The sequence below is a fragment of the Cricetulus griseus genome, chromosome 3 (assembly GCF_003668045.3).
Source record: "Cricetulus griseus strain 17A/GY chromosome 3, alternate assembly CriGri-PICRH-1.0, whole genome shotgun sequence".
In the NCBI taxonomy this organism is placed as follows: domain Eukaryota; kingdom Metazoa; phylum Chordata; class Mammalia; order Rodentia; family Cricetidae; genus Cricetulus; species Cricetulus griseus.
Window position 1 is genome coordinate 23,834,669 of NC_048596.1, and position 25,731 is coordinate 23,860,399.

Here is a 25,731-nt window from a genome sequence, read left to right on the forward strand (position 1 = left end):
TAAATATAATCATTCATTTGCTCAAACTTAAACTCCATGTATCGGCCACTGTGAACAACAAGGCTACTGATTCGAGTTTAAGACAGTTTGGATCTACTTTGTTTTGTAACTCAGGAGAAATAGTCAAAATACTATTTTCATAAGTTATACTGGTTAGTTCAACTATTCACCTAAAATACAACTAAGTCCATACTGTTTCAATCATATCCTTTTTAGGGTTCCCTTGCCTATTCCTGATGTTTCTTTCTGTTTATTTTTGGACTACATAAAATATTTAAATGGTTTCAAAGGTCAAGATATATGATCAGGTTTTCTCTTGCTTAAACTTATTAGTTCCATTGCATTCGGAAGAAAAGTAAATAGCACAAAGCTATGACAAACATTACTAAGTGAGAAACAATGCCTCTGGCTTTTCTGTAATTATATTTTTTATGCCCCTACCCCACTCTCTACCCTACCTTTAAAATCATGCTTTCTTGGGTATGACAGAAGAGTTACCAGCTGTCTTTCCTTTTTCTTAATTCTTCAGCAATCGAACATAGAGGCTGTAAAATCAGGACTCCAAGGCAAAATTCCTGCAAACCAGTTGGCAGAGCTGTGGCTGAAGCTGATAGATGAAGTTATAGAAGACACGAGGTATAGTGATATTTCCGCCTCCACATCCCCAGTCATGCCCTCATGCCTGGATTCTAAGACTGTGAGTGCTTCTAGACTCTTCTCAAGTATTTCTCTGAGAAATGCATTTGAACATTGTTTTGGGCTTCTTGAAAGCCCACCACACTCCACGGGGAATTTCTGAATCACCTAGAAAAGCCCCATTCTCTGGCCTGTTGTCAAGTCTAAAGTAGCCCAGGGAGGCCCAGGTTGAACTCCAGGAAGCTGGTCTCAGAAGCCTGAGGCAAAATTTGGGGGATGGGGGAAGAGCAGACTAACAAGCCTGAGCCATCCTTCTGAAGGACTCCTGACTTCCACAGGGAGATAGGAACATGGATTCCACCACTCAAAGCAGTGTTCTAAGTCATGGTTTTAGAAATAGCTTGCTTTTCTTTCTTTTTTACTGAGTGTCTCAGGCATTCACCCCCTTTAGCAGTAGCACTTAGACTAAAATAGGAGCAGCAGAGATAGAGTGGCCCCTAGCAAGGATGACATGCAAGCTCATGTGGCATTTTTATATGTTAAAACAATACACACACACACACACACACACACACACACACACACACACACCCCACACACACCCCAAACCAGGTGAGACAAAAACCAGCACACAGACCTAGCCAGAGGACATTTCATTGCTGTGACTTGGAGAAGTAACTCAGATCTTTTGGCATTTAGAAATCAAAGGGGAAAGTGATTCATCCCAAACTCATTTTAAATATTGCCTAATAAAGCCGTGGTCAGAGAAGGTCGAAAAGAAAAGCACATTGAGTAACTGCTTGCTCAGAGGAACCAGACATTTCCCCCTCTAGGGGAAGGAAGGCCCTTAGTCACCCTGTCTTCTTGTGCCTTCTAGTGGTTTAGTCAGGTCACTGAAGAGCTGCTGAAGTCGAGCGCCACTGGCTTTGTGAGCACTCACACTGCGGGATACTAAGGGGTCACCTCTTAATTACAGATGAGAAGAAGAGGCCCCCGTGGTGCAGTGATGGTGAGAATGACTTACCATCTTAGCCCTTCTGCTCCTTGTACCATCAGCATCTCCATGCTCAAAGGGCCCAAATGTGACTTCGCCATGCATTTTTGCTTTACATGGCCGCTGCATGATCTTAACCCTTTACACACATGCTACCACAGCTGTTAATGAAATAAAACCAAAACATGACTTTCACACGGAACATGCCTAGGAACTGTTGGATTTGCTGAAGAAAGCACCATCATATCTAGCTGTGCTTAAGATACAAGCTGTCTTCAAGGAGTGAGCTGGGTCTTTTAAATGGTATGGAACAGGCCATTCCATGTTTGAGGAAAACTATGCTAGATAACCTTCATTTAAGGAGTTGGGTGAAATGCAAATGACTGGAAAGTCTAGTGGGGACAATACCAGTCTAATTTCCTATAGTAGTGACAGTTTTGCCCTGTGTTCTCACCTACTGCCGCAGTGAGAGGGAGGCAGAGATGGCAGGGGCTAATCTGCGTCCCTCACTCAACCATCCCTGTTTTTCTTGGGAGGGGGGTCCCACCCCTGGGGTCTTAGGTGGAAATTGTCATATACTGGCAGTCCTTCCTATTTTCTGGAACTCTTTGAGAACCTTCTGAGATGATGGCAGTGCCGAAGATGATGGTGGTGGGAATATTAACAGACTCTACCGCTGTGAAGTTTTTTTGTTTGTTTGTTTGTTTTTGTTTTTGTTTTTGTTTTTGTTTTGAAACAGGGTTTCTCTGTGTAGCTTTGTAGCCTATCCTGGCACTCGCTCTAGAGACCAGGCTGGCCTCAAACTCACAGAGATCTGCCTGCCTCTGCCTCCCGAGTGCTGGTATTAAAGGTGTGTGCCACCAATGCCCTGCCCACTGTGAAGTTTTTATTCTCTTTTCTGCTCTGCCAGTGCCACAAAGATGTCCTCATCTCTGGCTTAAACCAAGCAGCGCCTGTAGAATCCATGCTGACACTTCAGTCTTCATGAAATGCATGCAGACATACATTAAACATGTGGGCCAACATGAAAGAACTAGTTTTGACGCCTAGAATGTCATTCTTAAGTTCTCTTTTTTTTTTCCTTTTCCCTTTCTTTTAGATACACCTTGCCTGTCACAGATGGAAAAGCCAATGTCACAATTCTGGATACTCAGATCCGAAAGTTGCGGTCCAGGTTTCTCACCCAGATCCACGAGGCAGCTATGAAGATGAGATCTGAAGCCACGGATGTGAAGTCCACCTTGTTGGAAATCGAGGACTGGCTTGATAAATTAATGCAACTTACTGAAGAGGTAGACCTTGGAATTACACTAATGTCGTCTGCTTCCAGAAGGATTCTGTGGACAACACCAAGGGTGGGGTGGTGGATGGAGTGTCTGGCTTGATGTTTGGAACCATGGGTGGATCTGGTCAATGTTTAAAAAAAAAAAAAAAAACAAGGAGTTACTGGGCTGGGAAGGCTTCTGAGGATTGGGGTGAAAGTCACTAAAATCAGGACAAGAATTTTGAGTTGGGTCCTAAAGGCTCTTGCAAGAAAACCATCATTTTCTTTCTGTTTTTTTTTTTTTTTTTTTTTTTTTTTTTTTTTTTTTTTTTTTTGGAGACAAAGTTTCTCTGTGTAGCCCTAGCTGTCCTGGAACTGGCTCTGTAGATAAGGCTGGCCTCAAACTCACAGAGCTCCTCCTGCCTCTGCCTCCCAAGGGCTGGGATCAAAGGTGTGTGGCACCAATACCCGGCTGAAAAACATCATTTTCACAGTGCTGTCATAGACTGTTTTGAGTGATAGAATAGTAGAACACAGCACAGAGAATCAAAATACCCCTTTAGTGTGGCTTAGAAAGATGAAGATTTGAATCCTAAATTATGTGTAACCTTGGGCAAGCTCTTCAACCCACTTCAGCCCAGTTTCCCCACCTGTAAAGTGTAGACAAATTGTATTCACATCATAATACTTTTTGGAAAGCCTTAAAAAATGATAATGATGATTATAAATGGAGACAGCACAGTGAAGTGCATGCAGTAGTTGCCAGATAAGTGTCAGATGTCTCTCACCTCTGTGACTGAAAAACAAATGTAATCAGACTCCTCCTGTCCTTTGAGTGTCTAGAGGGTAGTGTCTTAGTTCCTTCTCTGCTGCTGTAACAGAATATAATAGGCTGGGTTCCTTATAAAGAACAGGGGTTTATTTCCTACAGTTCTAAGGGCAGGGATATGGAAGACTGAGAGGCCTGAATCTGACAAAGGAATTTTTGTTGTGTTATTTCAGTGCAGAGGACTAGAGTGAGAGCCAGCAAGCAAGCAGCTCATACTAGGCCTATTCTTATGCTAGCTAACCCATTCCTGCAATAGTGGCATTAATCTATGCTTGATGGTAAAGCGCTCACAACCTACTCATCTCTCATTAGGCTGATCAACACTGTTGAATAAAGCTTTGGACATGGAACCCTAAGGAACACATTCAAACCTTGGCCGCAGATGGCAACTTGCAGCTTTTTCAGTCTGCTGATGGTTTTCTTCAAATGGTGTTTAGAGATGAGGGGGTATTTTCTGAAATACCTTCTAGGCTGGAGTGGGCTGCAGCTCTTCACTTGTTCCCCTGTGTGCCACCCCCGCCCCCCACAGCCCATTTCTTAGCCTTGTATAACTACTGTGTGACCATAGAAGATGTATGTCTCCTGACATTGAGACACAATCTTGACCATAACCCCAAGTGTCTAGCCGCTATTTCTCTGGTCTTTTTACATATAAATTCATCTGTTTTGCTTTCTTTTCTATCCAACCCACTGCCCAGCCTCAGAACAGTATGCCCGACATTATCATCTGGATGATCCGCGGAGAGAAAAGACTGGCTTATGCTCGAATTCCTGCCCATCAAGTCTTATACTCCACCAGTGGTGGGAATGCATCTGGAAAATACTGTGGGAAAACCCAGACCATCCTTCTGAAGGTACATCTTCATTGTGGAATAAAAAAAAAAAAAACAAAAAACATGCACATTTCTGTTCGGAAGGAGGAGTTGCTATGTCATCTTCTATCTGTTCCATAGCTAAGGTGTTTAAGATCCATTCTAACCTCTTCTGGTCTCTTCTTCTGGGTTCATAATTTTTAGAGAGTGGCACAAGGGTGGCTGGTATTCAACCACGGACACCTCTCCAGATGTCTCTGACATTAATTGTAACATGACATGGTCATTTGCTTTCTGACATGAATTTTTCCATTCTTAATGTCTCATGCAAGCAATACGTTTCTTCCATTGACGCTAGGAAGTGTTTGGGGAAGAGGGTTGGTATAGCCAGTCATGAGATCAAGGTTCTCTCGAACACACAGAATGAATACATTTATTAGATTTATTAAATTGGCTTATATGATGGTGTCTGGGTGGCTCAACAGTGGCTGTCTCACCAGAAAGTCCAAGAACTTGGTGACTGATTGGTCCATGAGGCTGGATGTCTTAGCAGTCTCAGTCTTGCACTAAACTCTCAGAAGATTCCTGAAGAGCCATTGGTCTTCAGTTTCCATTGGAAGCCAGAAGCTGAGTCCTAATATTAGGGAAAGGATGCAGCAATGGCAGCTGATGAGCTTGCCAGTGAAAGTGAAGGCAAGCAGGCAAAAAACAAAAACCTTTCTTCTGTCTCCTTCATCTGGGCTGCCACCAGCAACTGCCACCCACATTTAAGTGCTTTTTGCCAGGTTGTGCATGCATCTAATACTCTGCATATACTCTGCAAGCTTCCAAGGACCCATAACCCCATCCTAGGACCCCTGATGAAGAGCTTCTTTGGGCATGTCTTGGGAAACCTTCTAAGGCTGCATCAAAGAACACAGCATAGCTCCCGTTGGCATGCTTTGACACCCTATCTTGGATTTAAGAAAGGAATGACAAGTTGTAACAATAGAAAAGGCTGAGTCAAGGTGGTGTACTCTCTAAAACAAGGAACTGTCTGCTGGCTTTAGCCAGGAGGCTGTAAGTAGTGTTGGAGTGGCCATCATCTTTCTGATGTCTTCTGCAGAATGAATTGGACTTAAAATAGGACTTCAACTAAGATCACCATCAGGAGTAGTGGAAGCAAACTGATTGATAACAAAGCTTCAAAGAGAGCCAGAGAGGCTGGGGAGTTAGGTTTAGAATCTAGTGGATAAACAAACAAATGCTTCTAAGAAACTATATATTGTTGACCTTATTAATCCTCACTATCTAGCTTGAGAAGTCTACTAGTTCAGTGGGATTTTTTTAGTCTTGGTGTCTCTTTGTAACATTACAAACATTATTGAAGACTACAAAGGGCTTTTGTCTATATGACTTGTACCCTAGGATTTGTTGTAATAGAAATTAAAATAGAAAAACAAACACAGAACACGTGTGTTGTCTCAACACACACACACACACACACACACACACACACACACACACACACACACACACACACACACTATCTCTAGGTTTTTCGAGACAGGGTTTCCCTGTGGCTTTGGAGCCTATCCTGGAACTAGCTCTTGTAGACCAGGCTGGTCTCGAACTCACAGAGATCTGTCTGCCTCTGCCTCCCGAGTTCTGGGATTAAAGGCATGTGCCACCACAGCCTGGCTTCTAGGTCAACTTATAACAGAGCTTTTTGCCAAGATAATGGTCATGTGCTAATGTGTGTGGAAGAATTCCTCATTTATCATGCTCAGTTGACCTGTAAGAATTCCTCATTTATCATACTCAGTATTAAGCTGCCAGGCATCAAGGGCGGAAGCTTAACAAAACTAGTAATCAATACTGGGTTTAAAAAAAAAATCCATTTAAATTTTTTTAGTTCTTTTTTAAGTCAAAGGAATTCTTCAGTGGGACTGGCATTTCATCTTCTGTACTTGAGAGTTGAGTGCTGTTTTAATACTGATGGGTACAGTGGGATGTCACTGCCTCATTTTGCAAATGTCAACAAAAACAAGACAGATGTCATATTAATGCTATGAGGAAGAGTGTTCTGCCCTTGTAGACCTCCTGAAGTGGTCTCAGGGACAGATGGCAATCTACAGCTAACAGTTTGATTGATTGGCTGATTGATTGAATGAGAGACAGTTTATCAGTGAAGAAAAAGATGCTCTTGGGAATGGAAGTGAGTCGGAGAGCTGGGAAAGACCAGGCCCTCTGACAGCCACATGGAACTTCAGGATTTACTGCTTCAGTTCCTGTTTCAGTCTTTGCTGTGGGCCACTTGTCAGTTTTAACCAAAGCAAATACAAATTCAGTCTGGTGGGAGCAATGAGTAGAAATTGAGCATGCTTTGGCTTTAGCATGATGTCACAGTCCATGTGGTGTCTGTCCCATGTCACCTACAATGTCATTGTTCATCCACAGTATCCACAAGAAAAAAACAATGGACCCAAAGTGCCTGTGGAATTGCGAGTGAATATCTGGCTGGGTTTAAGCGCTGTGGAGAAGAAGTTCAATAGCTTCGCTGAAGGTGCCTTCACCGTCTTCGCTGAAATGGTATCTTTAATGACAGTTCTGTCCTCTCACAGAACTCCCTCTTTTTACCTACCTCCTGAAATGCCTGTTAGAGAATCTTAGCCAAAAAAAAAAAAAAAAAAAAAACTTACCCTAACAGGTGAGGAGAAGACCCTCCTGAGGGTTATTGACAGTGAAACACTCCAGAGTGACCACCTCCTTTGTGTGATAATTCGAAGAGGTGACCTCCAGCCAGTGACCTTGAAAATGCATGATCTTCCAACTTATGACCCTAGAACCAGTAGCAGCTTATTGGACTGATGCTGGCATAGACACACTAAGTAGGATGTGCATGCATGCACACATGTTTCTGGGTATCTTTGAAGTACTTCGCATGTGTCTGTTCATGAACACTTCCTACTGCTGCTGTCTCAAGGCTGTACCCCCAAAGCCACTGAAGGTCACCACTTCCACTCTTAGTGAAGCTCTGTCATCCATGCCGAGGTCCATGTTTGGATTGTATTAGCATCGTGTTGGCTTCCAAGCAGAAACGACAAGAAAACCTTGTTCCTCTATTCTGCACCCTTGTCACAGGCATCCTAGTTTTATGGATCCTTGTCGTATCCACCTAGGTGCACCTCCTCTCCAGGCTCAAACCAACACCTGAGACTACATTATTGTGCTCTTGCTCCAATGCCATCAGGGGCACACTCACATTTCTTGCCTCCCTTTGCAGGCAAAAACTTACCTGTGCCTTGGGCAACTCATCTTCTCTATAAGATCAACATCAGGGGGCTGGAGAGATGGTTCAGTGGTTAAGATCACCAGCTGCTATCCCAGAGGACCGGGGTTCAATTCCCGGTACCCACATGGCAGCTCACAACTGTCTGTAGCTCCAGTTTCAGGGTATCCGACACCTTTATACAGATATTCATGAAGGCAAAACACCATTGCACATGAGATAAAAATAAATAAATCACTTAAAAAGAAAAGATCAACATCAGATAGACATAGGAGTTTGAGGCCAAACAAAGACACCCACAACCCTCGGAAGCCTCACCTCTTGCCATTGTTGAGAGCATGAAGATCAGACCTTCATGGATTTATAAATGCTAATTTAGAAGGGAATGGCTAGGGTGGATACAGGTGTTTGTAGATGAGGCTGACAACCTTAGATTAAACCCTGGGACCGACATGGTCAAAGGAGAGAACCAACTATCAAAAATTATCCTTTGACCTGTATATGCATGTCAGGGCTTACACACACACACACACACACACACACACACACACACACACACACACACACACTAAATTTTCTTAACTTAAAAATGAACACTGTAAACTAGAGTCAGCCGTTGCCACCAAACTTGCTTTCCAGAAAGTTCTTCTTCTGCCTTCTGTGCTCCAGGAGAGGCTCAGAGCCCCTAAAGCCCCATAAGAAACTCATGTTTCTCGTGTGTTCTCTGTATAGTGCCTTGGGAAGAACACCATCTGTCAATTATTCCTATGGAGAAATGTGTCCAACTCTAAGCAGCAAACTTGCAATCAAACTTTCCGAAATCCACACATTCATAAGTTGAGGATTGTTGTGGATGTTTCACTGACATCCTCCTGTTTAGTGCCTTTCGAATAATGGAAACAACTCCCATGATGCATCACAGTTCACAGAACACACACAACCACTTGCACACATGGACTCTAGAATAAGTGTAAGAAATGTGTTGTGCTCAGTTTGCAGATGAGCGCATTGACTCTTAGGAGGAGCAGCTTGCCCAAAGCCGCCTGAGCACTGGCAAGACCAAGTTTACAACCATATTTTTTGGGTGTACACCTTTTTTGCTTTCTGTCATTACCTGGCCTCAAATCTGGGAAGACTTAGATTTCATGGTTGGCTTGTTTTCTCTATCTCTGATAGTATTTCTCCAATTGTGTCTGTTTTGAACAGTATGAAAACCAAGCTCTCATGTTTGGGAAATGGGGCACATCTGGACTGGTGGGCCGTCATAAATTCTCTGATGTCACAGGAAAAATAAAACTCAAAAAAGAATTCTTTTTGCCTCCCAAAGGCTGGGAGTGGGAAGGAGACTGGATAGTTGACCCTGAAAGAAGGTGAGTATTTGACTTTCATATCACTTATTTTGTTTAGGTGTGTGTGTGTGTGTGTGTGTGTGTGTGTGTGTGTCCAGGTGTTTACTTGATAGCACACATGTGAACAACAGAAGACATCTTTTAAGAGTAAGTTCTAGCCTTCCACTTTGTTGAGCCAAGGTCTTTTGCTTCTGCTCTTATGCTATGTCCAGGCTGGACGGCACACAGCTTCTGGATGATTCTCCTGTCTCTGTCTTCCAACTCACATTGGGAATGTGGGAATTGTTGATACTCACCTCTCCAAGCAGCTTTTCCTGTGGGTTCTTGGGATCCAGCTCACGCCATGAGGCCTGAGTGCTGGCTGAGCTTTTACCCATGGGACCATCTCCCTAGCCCCTCCATCATCTTCCTTGTTAACATTGATTTTACCAACTGAGTAGGACTAGGTCCACAGAAATTTATAGGGGTTGGAAGATACCATCAGTCCCAAAAAACAAAAATAAGAGGCACCTAGGGGATAAGAGTATCTGAGGTCTGTGAACCCCAGATACTCAAGGGCTAAAGCAGGAGAATTGCACATTCAAGGTCTGCCTAGAGTGCAGACTGACTCCAAGTCCAGAAACTTACAGGACCCAGTCTCGAAATACAAAGTAAAACTCAGGGAAATGAGGAAATGAGCAGGGATACAACTCAGTGTTAGAATACTTGTCTCTCGTGGACAAGGCTATAGGTCTAATCCCCGATACAACTCTGTCTATGCCTAGATCTAAATATGTTCAGATATGTTTGTCTTAGGGTTTCTAGTGCCGTGAAGAGACACCATGACCATAGCAACTTTTATAAAGGAAAACATTTAATTGGGGTAGCTTGCTTACAGTTCAGAGGTTCAGTCCATTAGCATGATGGCAAGGAGTATGGTGGCACGTAGGCACATATGGTGCTGGCTATATCTTCATCAGAAGGTAACAGGAAGTAGACTTTAACTCTGGGTGGTATCTTGAGCATATATGAGACCTCAAAGCCCACCCCCACAGTGATACACTTCCTCCAACAAGGCCATACCTCCTAATAGTGCCACTCCCTTTGGGATTATGGGAGCCAATTACAATATACAGATGTGCTAGGTGTTATGTCTCAAACCCCAGACAGATGGCTGAAGTGCCCATTTAACATATCAAAGCAGACTCTGGTCACTAGGTTCTCAGCAACTGCATGCTAAGTAGTCATCTTGACTGGCATACCCCACCCCGTATCCTAAACTCTCTGGCCGGTCTTCCCTTCCCCCAGCTTCTATGATTCCTATGTAACCCAGACTTTTAGCCACACTAGTCATTTTACCCCTTGGTCTCTTGGTCACCTGGTCTGTGACTCCTCTCTTAGCCTCCCCACCTTCTCTGTCTTGTCTTCCTTTCTCACTCTGCTACCCCGCAGCCCAGTTCAGTTTGGACCTTCATATACTCATTTTTTTTATTTCATTCATCTGGTACATATGTTAATGGAAGAGTCATGGGTCTTTTTGTGTGTGTGTGCCAGAGATAAGAACAATGACTCCTTTTAGCAGGTAGAGACTATTTTCTCAAGTCTCTGAGGGAATTCTGACTTTTATCTAAATGTCAGACTTTGAAGGGGAATTTCTTAAGACCAGACTAGGCAGTGTGTTGAATACCAACACCATCTTATTTAACCATTACTACAGTCCTGTCAGATAGACAATGGTAAGAACTATGAAAAATAGCTGGATGGTGGCAGTACACTCCTTTAATCCTAGCACTCGAGACAGAGACAAGTGGATCTCTGTGAGTTCAAGGCCAGCCTGATCTACATAGTGAGTTCCAGGGCAGCCAGGACTACACAGAGAAAACATGTCTCAAAGAAAAAAAAAAAAACCTATGAAAGATATTTGCAGTAATGAGGTCATCAGCCACCATTTCCTGGATCCTAGCAAGAAGGCACACGACTCTTGGTTCAGAAACAAAGGACTTTAATTGCCACAGCAAGAGCAGTAGCTGATATCAGCATTTTATCTGCCTCACTGTGAAGGGCACAGCAGCATGACAGCCTTTTGCTGTAGACAAAGATGTTATCTCCGTCTTCCATGACCATTCCCCATATAGCATCTTCAAGAAGCTGACCCATCTATCACAAAGACCATTGGTGCTCAGCTAGCAAGATGTGCAGGAAAGCAAGAGATTCAGAGTTAACCACCTCCAGACATGATAATGCACACTTTGCAGACAAGGAAACAGATCTAGAGAGATTAAGTACTTGTCCAAAGGCACAGATTCCCGTAAATGGTGTCTCTGGGGCTACTGCTTAAGTCTGCAGGGCACCTGAACCGACACTCAGTCATGCTTGAACATCCATCAGAAACATTAAGGAGTACATGTCAAAGAGGTGAATCACGTGGTGCGTAGACTAGATCTCAAAGTGTTATTAAAAAGAAAAGAAACATGCATTGGGGATGCTATTTCTCAGTGGTTCATTGCTCGCCTCAAGTATGTGAGGTCCTGGGTTTGATTCTCAATATCCCTCCTAAAAGAGAACAATGGAGTAGTAAGTCCTGGGTTTGAGATCCAGGATTGAATAATCCAGTTGTAGTGGCATACACCTGTATTCTCAGTACTCGGAGAATCAGGAATTCAAGGTCATCTTCTGCTACACAGTGAGTTCAAGGGCAGCCAGGGCTATATGAGACCTGTCTAAATCAATCAATCAATCAATCACCAATCAGTAAGTAAATTAAAAAAAAAAAAAAAGTTGCTGGCAGCATTAGTCCTAGAGCTCCCTCTTCTGGCCACCTTGGGATGGCTCCTTCTGGGACCTGAATAGTAAGGTCTTGGGCTGTAGCTTGTTCATCACATGGGCTTTAAAAGGGAAGGAGAATGAGTATGCTGTTTTGCCAGACCCAGTGCCCACACGTCCTTGCTTCTGGTGCAGGACTGTTCACTTTGTCTGGGGTTGTGGGGATTGGTGAGGAGAGGGGATGGGGAGTTGAATTGGACAGAAAGAAGGGGGTGAGGACGGGAAAGGTAAAGAAGATTGTGACTGGAAAAACACAAGGCTGGGATGCCAGAGACAGAGCCAAGCCTTGGGGTCTCTTCTGGGATACGAGGCATGATGGATGATTTCAGTTTATACAAATGGTTGGGCCTGTTTGCTTCTTGATACCCTTCCAGTGTTTGATTGCAGGGAGAGTAGAAACAGTAAAGGAAAAACAATCGTCATTTGAGGGTCCCTGGCAGAACACTTAAGGCAAAGTTGGAGCCTCTGTGCCTTCTTCCATGGATTTTTGAAGTAGCTTTAAATCCAAGCAAAAGCTGGCCAGGCAGAGTCAGCACAGAGCACTCGGGGGCCCCAAAGGACCTGGAGTCTGAAATGAGCTGGCTGGGCTGTCTACTTAGAAACATCGGTTTATATCATGTAGAGCAAACAAGCCACGGGTATACATTTCCATACAGCTTCACTCCATTTTTTTAAAAATAGAAAAGACATAGAGGAGTATTTCCCTGTTCTTTGAACTGTCAGCCAAGAGTTTTACTGAGAAAGAGCTGGAAAGCCTATACTGCAACAAGAAGTGTGGAAAGCACTCTCCGTGCTCCCTGTGGGGAGCTGCTCACACTGCTGTTTTCCTGGCTCCGTCCTAATTACTGCAAAGGAGCCAGCCTGCCAATGTGCAGAGTCCTCTATAATTTAGGTCTCGCTGGCCCAGCCCCCTCTCCAAATGAATGTCAAAACCTTTTAGTTCAAATTTGGAATGGAGAAACCAAAGGTCTCAAGCCAGAAGGGAAGTGGTGTCATTTCAGGCCATAGGAGTCTCCTGACAGTGTGAAATAGCCAGGGTTGCTGGTCCTGTTTCCATTTCTCCTCAGTAATAGGAGCCCTCTCTCTCCCACAGCCTCCTGACTGAGGCGGACGCAGGTCACACGGAGTTCACAGACGAAGTCTACCAGAATGAGAATCGCTATCCTGGAGGCGAGTGGAAGCCAGCAGAGGACACCTATACGGATGCGGTGAGCCCTCTGCGTGTCTCATCTCTGTGCATCATGGGACATGCCCTTCCCTCTCTTCTGCTGCATCCCCCATTCCAGATAGTTTGCCATTTACGACTGAAGCCAACCAAGTGCATGATCATTACTTAAATCCAGTAAAAACTGGGCCCCCGTGCCTAGACGCTTCTACGGCATAAAGATTGAGTTGTACATATTTTTTTTTAGGTAAAAATTTACTATCTAACTAGTTTTTAAACTTTAAAAAAATGGAGCTAGCCGGGCGTTGGTGGAGCACGCCTTTAATCCCAGCACTCGGGAGGCAGAGGCAGGCAGATCTCTGTGAGTTCGAGGCCAGCTTGGTCTCCAGAGCGAGTGCCAGGATAGGCTCCAAAGCTACACAGAGAAACCCTGTCTCGAAAAACCAAAAAAAAAAAAAAAAAAAAAATGGAGCTGAAGGGCTGTGTTAGCAACTAAGAGGGCTTGCTTGGTGCTCTTGCAGGGGACTGGAGTTTAGTTCTCGGCACCCATGCTGGCAGCTCACAAACACCTACCCTGTAGCTGCATGTTGTCCCGTATCCTCTGTGGACACTCTGTGTGTGGACACATATCCACACACAGGCCCATAAACAAAAACAAAAAATTTTCTACACATTTTTTTAAACTTTTAAAAAGTCCAAACAGTGTTCAAGGAAATGAGAAGTAATTCTCCCAGCCTACCACTGTCCTCCGTAAAATAGCCACTGTTGTAGGTTTCTGTCATATGCAAGTGTGCTTTTTCCTCTTCTAACTAGGGCTGTGTTGTGCGCACAGTTCTACAACAGGTATTTTCACATAGTGATGTGTTTGCGTACTTGTGTGCGTACATGTTCATGTGGATGTGTGCACATATGCAGAGAGGAGCCCATACAAGTGCGTGCACATGTATGCGGAGGCAAGGTCAACATGCAGTGTCTCCCTCAGTCACTCCCTGCCTCATTTCAGGGATTTTTCACTGAACCTGGAACCCACTGACTGGGCTGAGCCATCTCACCAACAAGCTCCTGCGATCTCTCCATCTCTTCCTCCCAGCGCTAGGGTTACAGACGTGGACTTCCACTGCTGGCTTTTATATGCAAGCTAGGCTTCTGAACTAATTGTTAACTGAACCATCTCCCCAGCTCCAGGTCATCTCTTGATAACTGCACATACGGAGCTGTGAACTTTGCTATAGGCTCCTATTGCTGTTTATTTGTACATCCCATAGACTTTTATGGTTCGGTAGTTTGGAGTGAGTTTTTTGTTTTGTTTTGTTTTGTTTCATCTATTGGTTTTTATAAAACATGTGGCAGGGAATCATTTTCACACAACTAATGAAAGCTTATATCTAGAAAAATATCTTTGGAGTTGCGTGGTCACATTCTAAATGCATAAAAACACTGTGATGATGTCGCCAAACTGCTCGGCAGGGAGGTGGCACACACTTATTTTGAGCAACAGTGTGACGGGGACGTTGTTTCAGTACCTTCCCACTACATCATCTTCTTTGACCTATAAACATGTGACACCTGCCACTGCTCCACTTTGCAGTCTCTTACTTTAAAATGGAGCTGAGTGTTTTGCATGTTTACAGCCACCTTTGTGTCTTTTACATATGAACTTTGTTATCATAACTCTTCGTGAGGTTTAATGTCAATGTTTCATATAAACTTTGCTCGGTCTCACACGATCAGCATCGTGAGCCTCCGGTAGCATTTCCTGAACTGGAACCCCTGTGTCTTAAAGAAACTCCTATAAACACAAGTGGCATCATCTAAGAGAATTAATTAATGGGACCATATAGAAATGCTAATGTTCCATCATTTTGGCTTACAAAACCACGGGTTTCACATGGTTCAGTTTGATGCTCTTCTCTAATGGTAAAAACAGAAGGTTTTTACCTTCTGTTGTCCTTCTGACTGAAGGACAAGTGATTTTCATGTAGCATTTAGGTATAAGTAAAGATTAGAATTTTCCTGAATAAAATGAATCTCGAAGATGGTATCTATAAAGACATGAAGATTCTGTAGTTAAGTGTCAGGAAAGTTTCCTCATCCTTAGCTGTTATTCAGGCCTGTCTGTCTGTCTGTCCCTCAGAATGGAGATAAGACAGCATCACCCAGCGAGCTGACTTGCCCTCCAGGTTGGGAATGGGAAGATGACGCATGGATATATGACATAAACCGAGCAGTGGATGAGAAAGGTAGCGTGTGGATCCGTTTGTCTGAGTGTGAGTCTGCAGAGTTAACCAGAGCAAAGGTTCCATGGGCGGAAGAGCCGTAGCCCTGCTGGTCTATGGCAGCTAGTCCATGACTGTCCACATGAGTATCTGACCCACAAACAAATAGATGGACAGATGCTGGGTGAGGAGATATTAGAAGTGGAAAATGGAGGTGATGGGACCAACCAGCTGGACTTTGGTATACTTAGAGATCCAGAGTAAGAATATAGAAGAGATCTAGAGCTTGAATTTTTTCTTTCCTAATCACACTCCATTAGCTCCCTGGGATAATCAAACCTAGAGGTCTTACAACTCAGACAAGAGAACGGCAACATTCATATAAGTCATCCCACCAGTGGTCACGTGATTGACATAGCTTCCAGGTATAGCAGTACCAATCCTCCCTGCAAATAGTCAAGTCAGATGGACTTACCATTTGGAACTATCAAGAAGAAACGTATAATTGATTCTTTTCCCTAAGAGGTGATAATACGTAAGCAGAGTAGGATTGATACATACGACTCAAAATGGATGGTGAATTTTTCATTAATTGGGATGCACACACCAGGTTTTATAATAACAGCATTTATTGAGCAGTAACAGGGTACTAACCACATATTGTGTGTCTTTTACCTATAAGGTCATCAGGCTGGAACATAGACAGGTTTACCAACTTGCAGGAAACACTACTGAAGGGTTAGGAATGTAATTTGATGGCAGAGGGCTTATCTGTTATTCACAGGGCCCTGAGTTTAATACCCAAAAAGCAGTAAGATAGAGTACCTCTTGCCCAAAATGCTGGGCCCAGAGGTAGTGGTTTTTGGTTTGAGAAATGTTTAGATTTTGGAATATTTGCACACACGTGCTCGAACACACACACACACACACACATGCATGCATACATACATACATACACATTTGTGGCATGATGGCACCCAAAGTTTCAGCATGGCACACTTCATCGTATGCACAACCCTGTGACAGTCACAACAGCAGAGGACATCTGTGAGCAGAGAGGAGCTATGTATTATCTAGCAAGTTATCTGCTGATGAGGAAGATGCTTCTCTATTGAGTAACTATTCTCAAATTCTGTTTCAGGCTGGGAGTATGGAATTACCATTCCTCCTGACAATAAGCCCAAGTCCTGGGTTGCAGCAGAGAAAATGTATCACACTCACAGACGACGGAGACTGGTCCGAAAACGCAAGAAAGATTTGACCCAAACAGCTTCGAGTACTGCAAGGGTAAGTAGGAGGGTGTTGGACCAGGAGCTCTGCCTGGTCCGCACCACTCGGAGTTCCAGCTGTATGGCTGTTTCTGCAGAGCCATTTGCAAATCGAGGGTCTGATACTGGGACTCAGGGTTCTGTAAGCATACCCTTCCCATCTGATACGTTAGAAATACCTACCAAAAACAAACAAACAAACAAACAAAGCCAGGCGTTGGTGGTGCATGCCTTTAATCCCAGCACTCGGGAGGCAGAAGCAGGCAGATCTGTGAGTTCGAGGTCACCCTGGTCTACAGAGAGAGTTCCAGGACAACCTCCAAAAGCAGTACAGAGAAACCCTGTCTCAAAAAACCAATTAAAAAAAAAAAGAAAAAGAAAAAAAGTTAGAAATGCCTCACTCCAGCCACTTACTGACAGCAGTAATCTGTGCTTCCACAAGCCCTCCAGAAGATGCTGAGACAGGGTGGATGAAGCCTCTAGAAGGATAGAAAAAGACTCCAGGTTATGCTGGTAGAATAAGACAGTAGTGCTGATACCTCAGGACCTAGAACAAGACGCAGAATTCAAACCCTGACTCTACAGTCTTTCTCATTTGTGGAGTGGGAGCAAGATTTAGAACCATCTTTCTTAGGTAAGGGTTTCTATTGCTGTGATAAAACACCATGACTGAAAGTAGCTTGTGGAGGAAGGGTTAATATTTCAGCTCACATGTCCTGATCACAGTCCATCATGAAGGAAAGTTTTTGCTGCCGGGCACCAGCCTCCAACATCACAGGACTCGAAGGGAAAGGGGAAAGACACACACTCTCCTGATGGTTTCCTCCTTCTGTATTCTTCATTCTGTGTTCTCTATTCCCTTTTCTTATCTATCCACAAATGTCCCTTCTGTCTCTCTTGATGTTCTCCTCCTAACTCTATCTTTATTCTTATTCTCTTCTTTTATTATTCCTCTATAGCTTATATACCCCAACAAAATCTTTCAAGCAATATAAAAATTACAATGTAGTTACAGTCTGTTTTTCAAGTGAATGATTACAATGAATACAAGTAAAAAATGTTTTTCATTTTTCTTACATGATTTAACACTTTCCGTATTACAGGTGAAAAACAAATTATCACCAAGAGCCCACGTACATTTATACCCAAGCAACTTGTTATAGATTAACTGTGTGGGTAAGCAAGGAATTCTTCTGTTAGGTATTTTACTGGCAGGCTGCATTTTGTGGTTACAAAGAACCAATCACTTTATTACTTATCTTGAAAGATGATCTTATAAGGAATCTTAAAAGAGTCACAAACCTAAACTTTTGTACATGATAAACAATCAGTCAGCTCTACTTAAAATCTTTAAGGTACATACCCACTCATCAACAGATATATATATATATATATATATATATATATTATATATATATATATATCAGGAGATTGAGGGCAGAAATGGGTACAAGGAATTAATCATCATCTTTGATTGTAGCACAAATACTAAAAACCCAGAGACAGATATTGGGGTTTCAAGCTGAAAATCAGAGAAGCAAAGCAGCCAGCAGCTAGAGAGTTCTCACCTCTACCAATGCTCAGACGGAAGGGGAGACTCACTGAACTTCAGATTGCATCTTCAGACTGCACTGCTCTCTACCAAGCCTCAGAGTCCTAGACTGTCATGCTCTCCTCAATGTGGCTGGAGACTAATTGCCCTGAGACATTGCACTCTTTCTTTTATATACCTCTCTGGGGCTGGGATTAAATGCATGAGTTCTGTTATTCTTTTAGACTGATTCACTCTTACATAGCCCTGGGTGGCCTTGAACTCAGATCCATCTGCCCCTGTCTCCTGAGTCCTGGGATTAAAGATGTGCATTACCATCACCAGCTTCTATAGCTAACTACTGGGGCTGACTTTGCATTCTCATCTCCGTTGGCTTTATTAGATCATAAACAATATATCACCACATTTGATCACCAACCAATTCATGCATAGAAAGTACATCAGCTAGTAATAACTGGGTTCATTGTATTTTAATCCCTAACCTCAAAGCTATTACCAAAATATCTTAATCTAACCTAAAGCTTTGTTTCAGCTAAGATGAATTACCAAACATGTGGACATATCTCCCAATTTAAGCCAGCTGGCTTACTGGACTCAGTTGTTTTCCTTAATCATTAATCTAAGCCACAGTCTATAGGGCTCCTCAATAGAAACTTGTGTGTTCTAGGTGTGTGATACTTCCTTGTTTTATTTTTTATCTTCTGCAGCCTCTGCTTTATCAGAGGCAGAAGCAACATTTTATCCTACCTTTACCTATATTAATTTTTCCACTAAACTAACCATTATCATAATCCTTACTCTGTTATCAATCATCAAAATCCTATTTAAACTAATACTGTTCAAAATCTTTGTTGCAATTAAACAGTACAGCTTAGGAGGAAATAATTTTCATAATAATTCACAGGCAAAAATGCCCAGTAGAGTGGGATATTTCCATGAGATAAACACACCTACCATTACAGGCAGTGGGGATCTCCCCACACCCATTCATACTATGCCTGAAAGATGGCAGCAGCAAACACTCAGCAGAAACAGAAGACACTCTAGGGTCTGGGGTCTCGGGACCTTGCCTATCTGAGATTTCGTTTCCTGGTGGGCTGATCTCCTGAAGTCAACTGCCATCTGCTGCTCCTCTAACATGGCCACCAGCAGAAAGTCAGGACAGCAACTCAATGCAGGGACCTGGAGGCAGGAGCTGGGGCAGAGGCCATGGAGGAGTGCTGCTTCCTGACTTGCTCCTCATGGCTTGCTCAGCCTGCTTTCTTGTAGAACCCAGGACCACTAGCCCAGAGGTGGTACCATCCACATTGATGCGATCATCAATCAAGAAAATGCCTTCCAGGCTTGCCCATGGCCCAACCTACTGTAAGGTCATTTTTCACTTGAGGTTCCCTCTTCCTAAATGACTCTAGCTTGTGTCTAGTTGACGTAAAACTATCCTATTAGTAATTTAGTTAGGGTATTACAAGGCTTTAAATTGCATAGCAAATTAAGTGGAGTAATAATATGAAATTATTCACACAGGTGCCAACATGACTCAGGAAGAACACTGGGCCACTGATCAGAAACCCTAGTTCTACTCATGAGCTGTCCTCTGACCTGCTTCATTTTCAGCTACATAAATATGTCATTGTCACTAATAACACTATCACAAAGGGAGTTACAAGATAATAGGAAACCTGGGTTTTATGTTTATTTGAACCACTGCTGGGTGGGAAAAAAAGGCCACCCACTAATCTCAACCCTACATGGAGCTTTTATTTCTAAATTCATCAATAATATTCAGTATTATTTTCCATTTGTTCAATCTGTTCACACTTGTAAGCCAGTTATATGTTTTTGAATTCTCAAATGTCAAATACTTGGAGGTAAAGGCCACATCTACCTTTTTCTTCAGTGTTACCTCAGCCTTGAGTATTAGTTCTGAAAACAGATCCGTGTGCATATAAAGCGTGTTTAACTTCAGAGTACTGTCCTTGGTACAGTTAACAGTTACCACAGAAATAATATGCTCTGATCTATCACCTCATTACTAATTATAGAAGCTCTTAGCATAAACAAGACATTTAAATCCAAAGGGATAGTACCATTTCATCCCATATATGAAATGCAGATACTCACTCTTTCCCAACAATGTCATGGTCACAAGTTCTTATGAGCTCAGTCTGAGAAAGAGCCCACCCTCACACACTCTCCTGTCTCAATGGTTGCTATAGTTGCCTCCCTGGATGCTCCAGTCCGCCAGCTCTGCCAAGGCAGAGCTCCTATCTATTCTATCTTTGCCGTATCTTGGCTCCTCATATAGCACTTGGCAGAGAGTAGATTTTTGTGACTGGTATTTGTCCATTGACCTAGATGGCTGCTTTATCAACATGAGGAATATTATTATTTCTCATTAAAAGTTATGCTTCTATTTTAGGCCATGGAAGAATTCGAAGACCGGGAAGGCTGGGAATATGCTTCATTAATTGGCTGGAAATTCCACTGGAAACAGCGCAGTTCGGACACCTTTCGCCGAAGACGTTGGAGGAGAAAAATGGCTCCTTCAGAAACACATGGGGCTGCTGCCATCTTTAAACTTGAAGGTGCCCTTGTAAGTAACCAGAAGCTAAAGTGTAAATAATGCTGGTGTAAAGGAAAAGTGTGAGTGATGGAGACAACCCGGATAGACAAGTCCAGAGAGGCCCCTGTCATCTCAGTGCTGCATGGCTGTGAAGAAGTTGGGGGCAAGGTTTACGCCCTGAGTCCTATGACTCCGTCTTAGGAAGAAACCACTAGCGCATGAGCAGCCCTCAGAACAGTACGGCAGGCACATATGCTCCTCCCAGAATTTCCCAAGTATGTCTGCCAGGGCCCTGGTTTCAGGAAACATCCAGTAAAATTTCACAGGCACAAATGGCCGTTTAATAGCCTGAAAGAGCTGACTATACAGATTCACAGGGAAAGAAAAACAGAAGAATGACTCACAAAGTTAAAAGATGATTCAGGTGACAGTAAAGGAGACAGGTGTTGGGGGTGGGGTGCAGGTCAATAGAAGGAATGAATAAAAACAGCAATGGGTGACCTGTGCAACATGGTGGCCAAGACCCATTTCCATGGCCTGGGGAGAAGGCTCATTGGTTAAGAATGTTTGCTGTGCAAGCCTAGGGACCCGAGTTTAAATACCCAGTACCCATGTCAAAATGGTTAGGTGTATGAGGCAGTGGATGACTGTCACCCCAGCACTGAGGAGTGAAGAAGTGGTGGCAAGGGGAAACAGGACTGTCACCACGGCTTGCAGCTGGCAGCTGATCTAGCCAATACCTCGTGAGCCCCAGTTCAAACAAGACCATGTCTCCAGGGACTGAGAAAGCAAATAACAAGACACGTGATGTCCTGTTCCAGCCACACACACAGCTGTGCACACACATAGGTGCACACACATCCCACTCACACAGACACAGGAAGGAAGGGGCAGGGAGAGCAGGAGGACCATTTCCAAGCACAGTCTGTTTTCTCTGCACTCTGACCCCACCACACTCTGCTGCTGGGTGTTCTGCTCCTTCCAGCCTTGGAGAGCATTCATTATTTCCCCATTCTTTCAACAGCAGGGTGAAGAATTAGCTTCCACCTTCTGCTCTGCCACCTTCTAGCAAGGTGACTCTGAAGAAGTCACTCACTGTCCTAGGTGTTACTCACCTTGGAAAATGGAGTGGTTGGTGATAAAATCTCTCCTAAAAACTACTGTTGCTGTTGCTTGTTAGTCTCACAAGTCTCTTGGCTTGCTTGTCTTTAGATTGTGGTGATGATGATGATGATGATGATGATGATGATGATGATGATGGAGGAGGATGATTATGATAGGTGATGATGATGGTTGATGGTGATGATAATGAATGATGGTGATGATGATTGGTGATGATGACAATGGATGATGGTGATGATGGTGATGATGGTGATGATGATGATTGGTGATGATGATAATGGATGATGGTGATGATGATGATTGGTGATGATGATAATGGATGATGGTGATGATGGTGATGATGGTGATGATGATGATTGGTGATGATGACAATGGATGATGGTGATGATGATGATTGGTGATGATGACAATGGATGATGGTGATGATGGTGATGATGGTGATGATGATAATGGATGATGGTGATGATGATGATTGGTGATGATGACAATGGATGATGGTGATGATGGTGATGATGATAATGGATGATGGTGATGATGATGATTGGTGATGATGATAATGGATGATGGTGATGATGGTGATGATGATAATGGATGATGGTGATGATGGTGATGATGATGATTGGTGATGATGACAATGGATGATGGTGATGATGGTGATGATGATAATGCATGATGGTGATGATGGTGATGATGATAATGGATGATGGTGATGATGATGATTGGTGATGATGGTCATGTTGATTTCTTCCTACTTTAGGGGGCAGACACTACTGAGGATGGAGATGAGAAGAGCTTGGAAAAGCAAAAACACAGTGCCACCACTGTGTTTGGAGCAAACACGCCTATTGTCTCCTGTAATTTTGACCGTAAGTTTTTGTTTGTTGTTTTTTTGAGTTTTTGTTTTTGGTTTTTCGAGACAGGATTTCTCTGTAGCTTTGGAGGCTGTCCTGGAACTAGCTTTTGTGGACCAGGCTGGTCTTGAACTCAACAGAGATCCACCTGCCTCTGCCTCCCACAGGCTGGGACTAAAGGAGTGCGCCACCACCACCGCCCAGCTATTGACCATAAGTTTTAAACACAGCTATGAATTCTACATCTGTCACTTCCATCTCTAGAAATCTCCCCAGATCATCAAATGTGATAAAAATCTACTTGGATGAAAGTGACTTTCAAGTCTTCCCTTAATGAAGGTTTTAAAATACATTCTGAAAAGCTGTCATATTTAGGATGAAGAATGATCAAACCACTGATTCTTTTGTCTGTCTAAAATATTCATTCTAGCAAGAAAAATAATAAATTACTATCTTAATTACAGAAAAAAAGGCTAAAATTTTAAGGGAAGTCTGCTCTCAATGCCAGCCTTCAAGAATTTCAGAATGTTTTTAATAATGGCACATTTTTATGTAGGTTTTAGTATCTACCAGATAGCCAAGCATTCATGGTTCTGGAATTCATGCATTCAGTCACAATACTCTGCTACCCTCAAACTCTGTGTGTGTGTGTGTGTGTGTGTGTGTGTGTGTGTGTGTGTGTGCACATACATGCATGTGTGTATGTCTGTGTGTATGTATGTGCGTGCATGCATGTGTCTGTGTGTGCACACATTAATAAGAGGAGATTGAAAAAATTTAAAAGTCAAAGAAACGTTTAGCAGAAAACTATCCCTGACCTGGGTCTAACATAGCACGGAGGCTCTGCTCAGTGGCTGCTATAGACCCAGGCTCTTTGGAGTCTGTGATGAGCAGCTGTGCACTGAACCAGGAAGTTCACAGCAGGACTAATGTCCTCCCATTGCCATGCTGGCATCAGGATTGTTACAGCATGTTACAGTTACCTATTTGGTTTTACTTTATCTTTGGAGGAGAACTTCTGTATGGAATCCAGGCTGCCTCTGTCTCTTGCATGCCAGGATTACAAGTGTGTAGCCCACACCCAGCATATAGTAGTTTAAAGTGCAGCTCCATTGCATTCTCCCCTGCCTATTATCTGCATTAGACCCACTCTAAGACTCCCTTGGCAGCCCTGCTTATAAATGGTTTCTCATATTATACATACATACACTGATGAAGTTTCCTTTATAAATTAGACACAGTAACCAGTAAATAGCAGTAACATGATAAATATGAAAAAGTTATTCAAATGCACTATGATAAAGTACCAGTATCATTACTCTTGTGCTTTGAACCTTTATTAAATAAGTAAGGGTTACTTAACACGAGCCCTACAATGAGACCGCTTCAGTCAGTTTGATAACTGAGGTAAGGAACTACTGAGTGACTAACAGGCAGGCAGCATATACAGCATGGATACACTGGACAGAGTCACGACCTACATCCCGAGTGAGATGGTGCTGAGTGTTTTCAGACTGATCCCACTACAGGACTTGCAACATGAAGCTTCTGAGTTATTTATTTCTGGACTGTTCCACTGTTTACATTGGAACTTAGACAGATATTCCAGTGTTTGTGAGCTGAGATTGACTCTGGGCAATTGAAACAGGGAAAGCAAAACCACATTTAAGGGGACTATTGTAAGTTTTCTTTTATAAGAAGCCACTATGGGGCTGGAGAGATGGCTCAGTGGTTAAGAGCACTGACTGCTCTTCCAGAGGACCCGGGTTCAATTCCCAGTACCCACATGCAGCTCACAAGTGTCCATAATTCCTGTTCCAGGGGATCCAATACCCTCATAAAGACATTCATTCATGCAGGCAAAACACCAATGTACATGAAATAAAATAAATAATTTTAAAAAGAAGCCACTATGTTGGGAATATTGTGCTCTCTGCTATGGGGAAATAGATAAGTGGCCCACATGTCTGAAACACATATCACCTCCAAACAGTCCAGGAAAATCTTGTTAACAGTGTCCTATTTCCTGTCACCCTCTTATTTTCAGGAGTCTATATCTACCACCTGCGCTGCTACGTTTATCAAGCTAGGAACCTCATGGCTTTGGACAAAGACAGCTTTTCAGGTGAAGGGGAAATCCCTAATGCACATGGCAGGCTAGCTTGTTTTGTGTTTTGTTTTGTTTTCATTTCTTACAAGAAAATTCTTTTCATATGGAGACCACTTTGGTATACATGAAGAAAACAGCCCAGCCATCACTCAAGGAATTACCAACTGCTTTAAGAACTGTTCCTGGGTACTAGTATACACATGGTCTTTGGACACTAAAAATCACTTATTGAGCGATAAAGTGCCACAAAGAGCAACTTCTGTGCATGGCTGCATTTAAAAAAATTTTTTTAAAGATTTATTTATTTTTCATGTATACAGTGCATGCCAGAAGAGGGCACCAGATCCCATTACAGATGGTTGTGGTTGCTGGGAATTGAACTTAGGACCTCTGGAAGAACAGTCAGTGCTCTTAACCCCTGAGCCATCTCTCCAGCCTGCATGGCTGCATTTTAAACCTGGGTTCTGGGCCAATTGGTAAATTAAGACTCTTTGCATTTTTGGTTATGGTCTCAAGATGATAAAAAGATCACATATCACCTGGCTGTGAGCCTTATGTAGTATAATTTTTGCCTCCTCTGTTGCCTTACCCCACCCTCACCCCCACCCCGACTCCAGACACCTCCTAGCTATGTAACTATGAAGCTCCAATGTCCTTGCATTGGTGCTCCTGATAGTTTTTGGCTGTGCTTCTTCCTCTGGAGGTGCAGATAGTGCAGGGGGTATCCTGGGCTCTATTTAGGGACATTCCATTCAGAGACCTGCAAGCCAGCAAAGCTTGCTTGGTTCTTCTATAGAAACAGCTTTTAAAACACTTGGCTGATACTATTATGTACTTGTGTCAATTCTGAACTGTGTCCTAAGTACTCCTCTTAATCGGTATTTGTGAATGATTTCCTTCCATAATAAATTAGACCTGATTATCTTG

The 25,731-nt window shown here is 43.1% G+C and overlaps 1 protein-coding gene across 7 annotated transcripts in view; it reads left to right on the forward strand.

The window, feature by feature from the left end:
• The window catches only part of Myof (myoferlin), a 150,634-nt gene that overhangs the window by 85,937 nt on the left and 38,966 nt on the right, over positions 1-25,731 (forward strand). For all 7 annotated transcript variants that reach the window (XR_003483726.2, XM_027407446.2, XM_027407445.2 and 4 more), the window contains 11 exons: positions 530-636; positions 2,730-2,922; positions 4,422-4,577; positions 6,975-7,106; positions 9,013-9,176; positions 13,051-13,165; positions 15,257-15,362; positions 16,480-16,625; positions 20,578-20,751; positions 22,601-22,709; positions 24,742-24,819. Coding sequence is in view for 6 of the 7 variants with exons in the window: in XM_027407446.2 (XP_027263247.1) it covers positions 530-636; positions 2,730-2,922; positions 4,422-4,577; positions 6,975-7,106; positions 9,013-9,176; positions 13,051-13,165; positions 15,257-15,362; positions 16,480-16,625; positions 20,578-20,751; positions 22,601-22,709; positions 24,742-24,819 (1,480 nt within the window). In the remaining variant the exon portion in view is untranslated. The remainder of the gene's footprint in view (positions 1-529; positions 637-2,729; positions 2,923-4,421; positions 4,578-6,974; positions 7,107-9,012; positions 9,177-13,050; positions 13,166-15,256; positions 15,363-16,479; positions 16,626-20,577; positions 20,752-22,600; positions 22,710-24,741; positions 24,820-25,731) is intronic.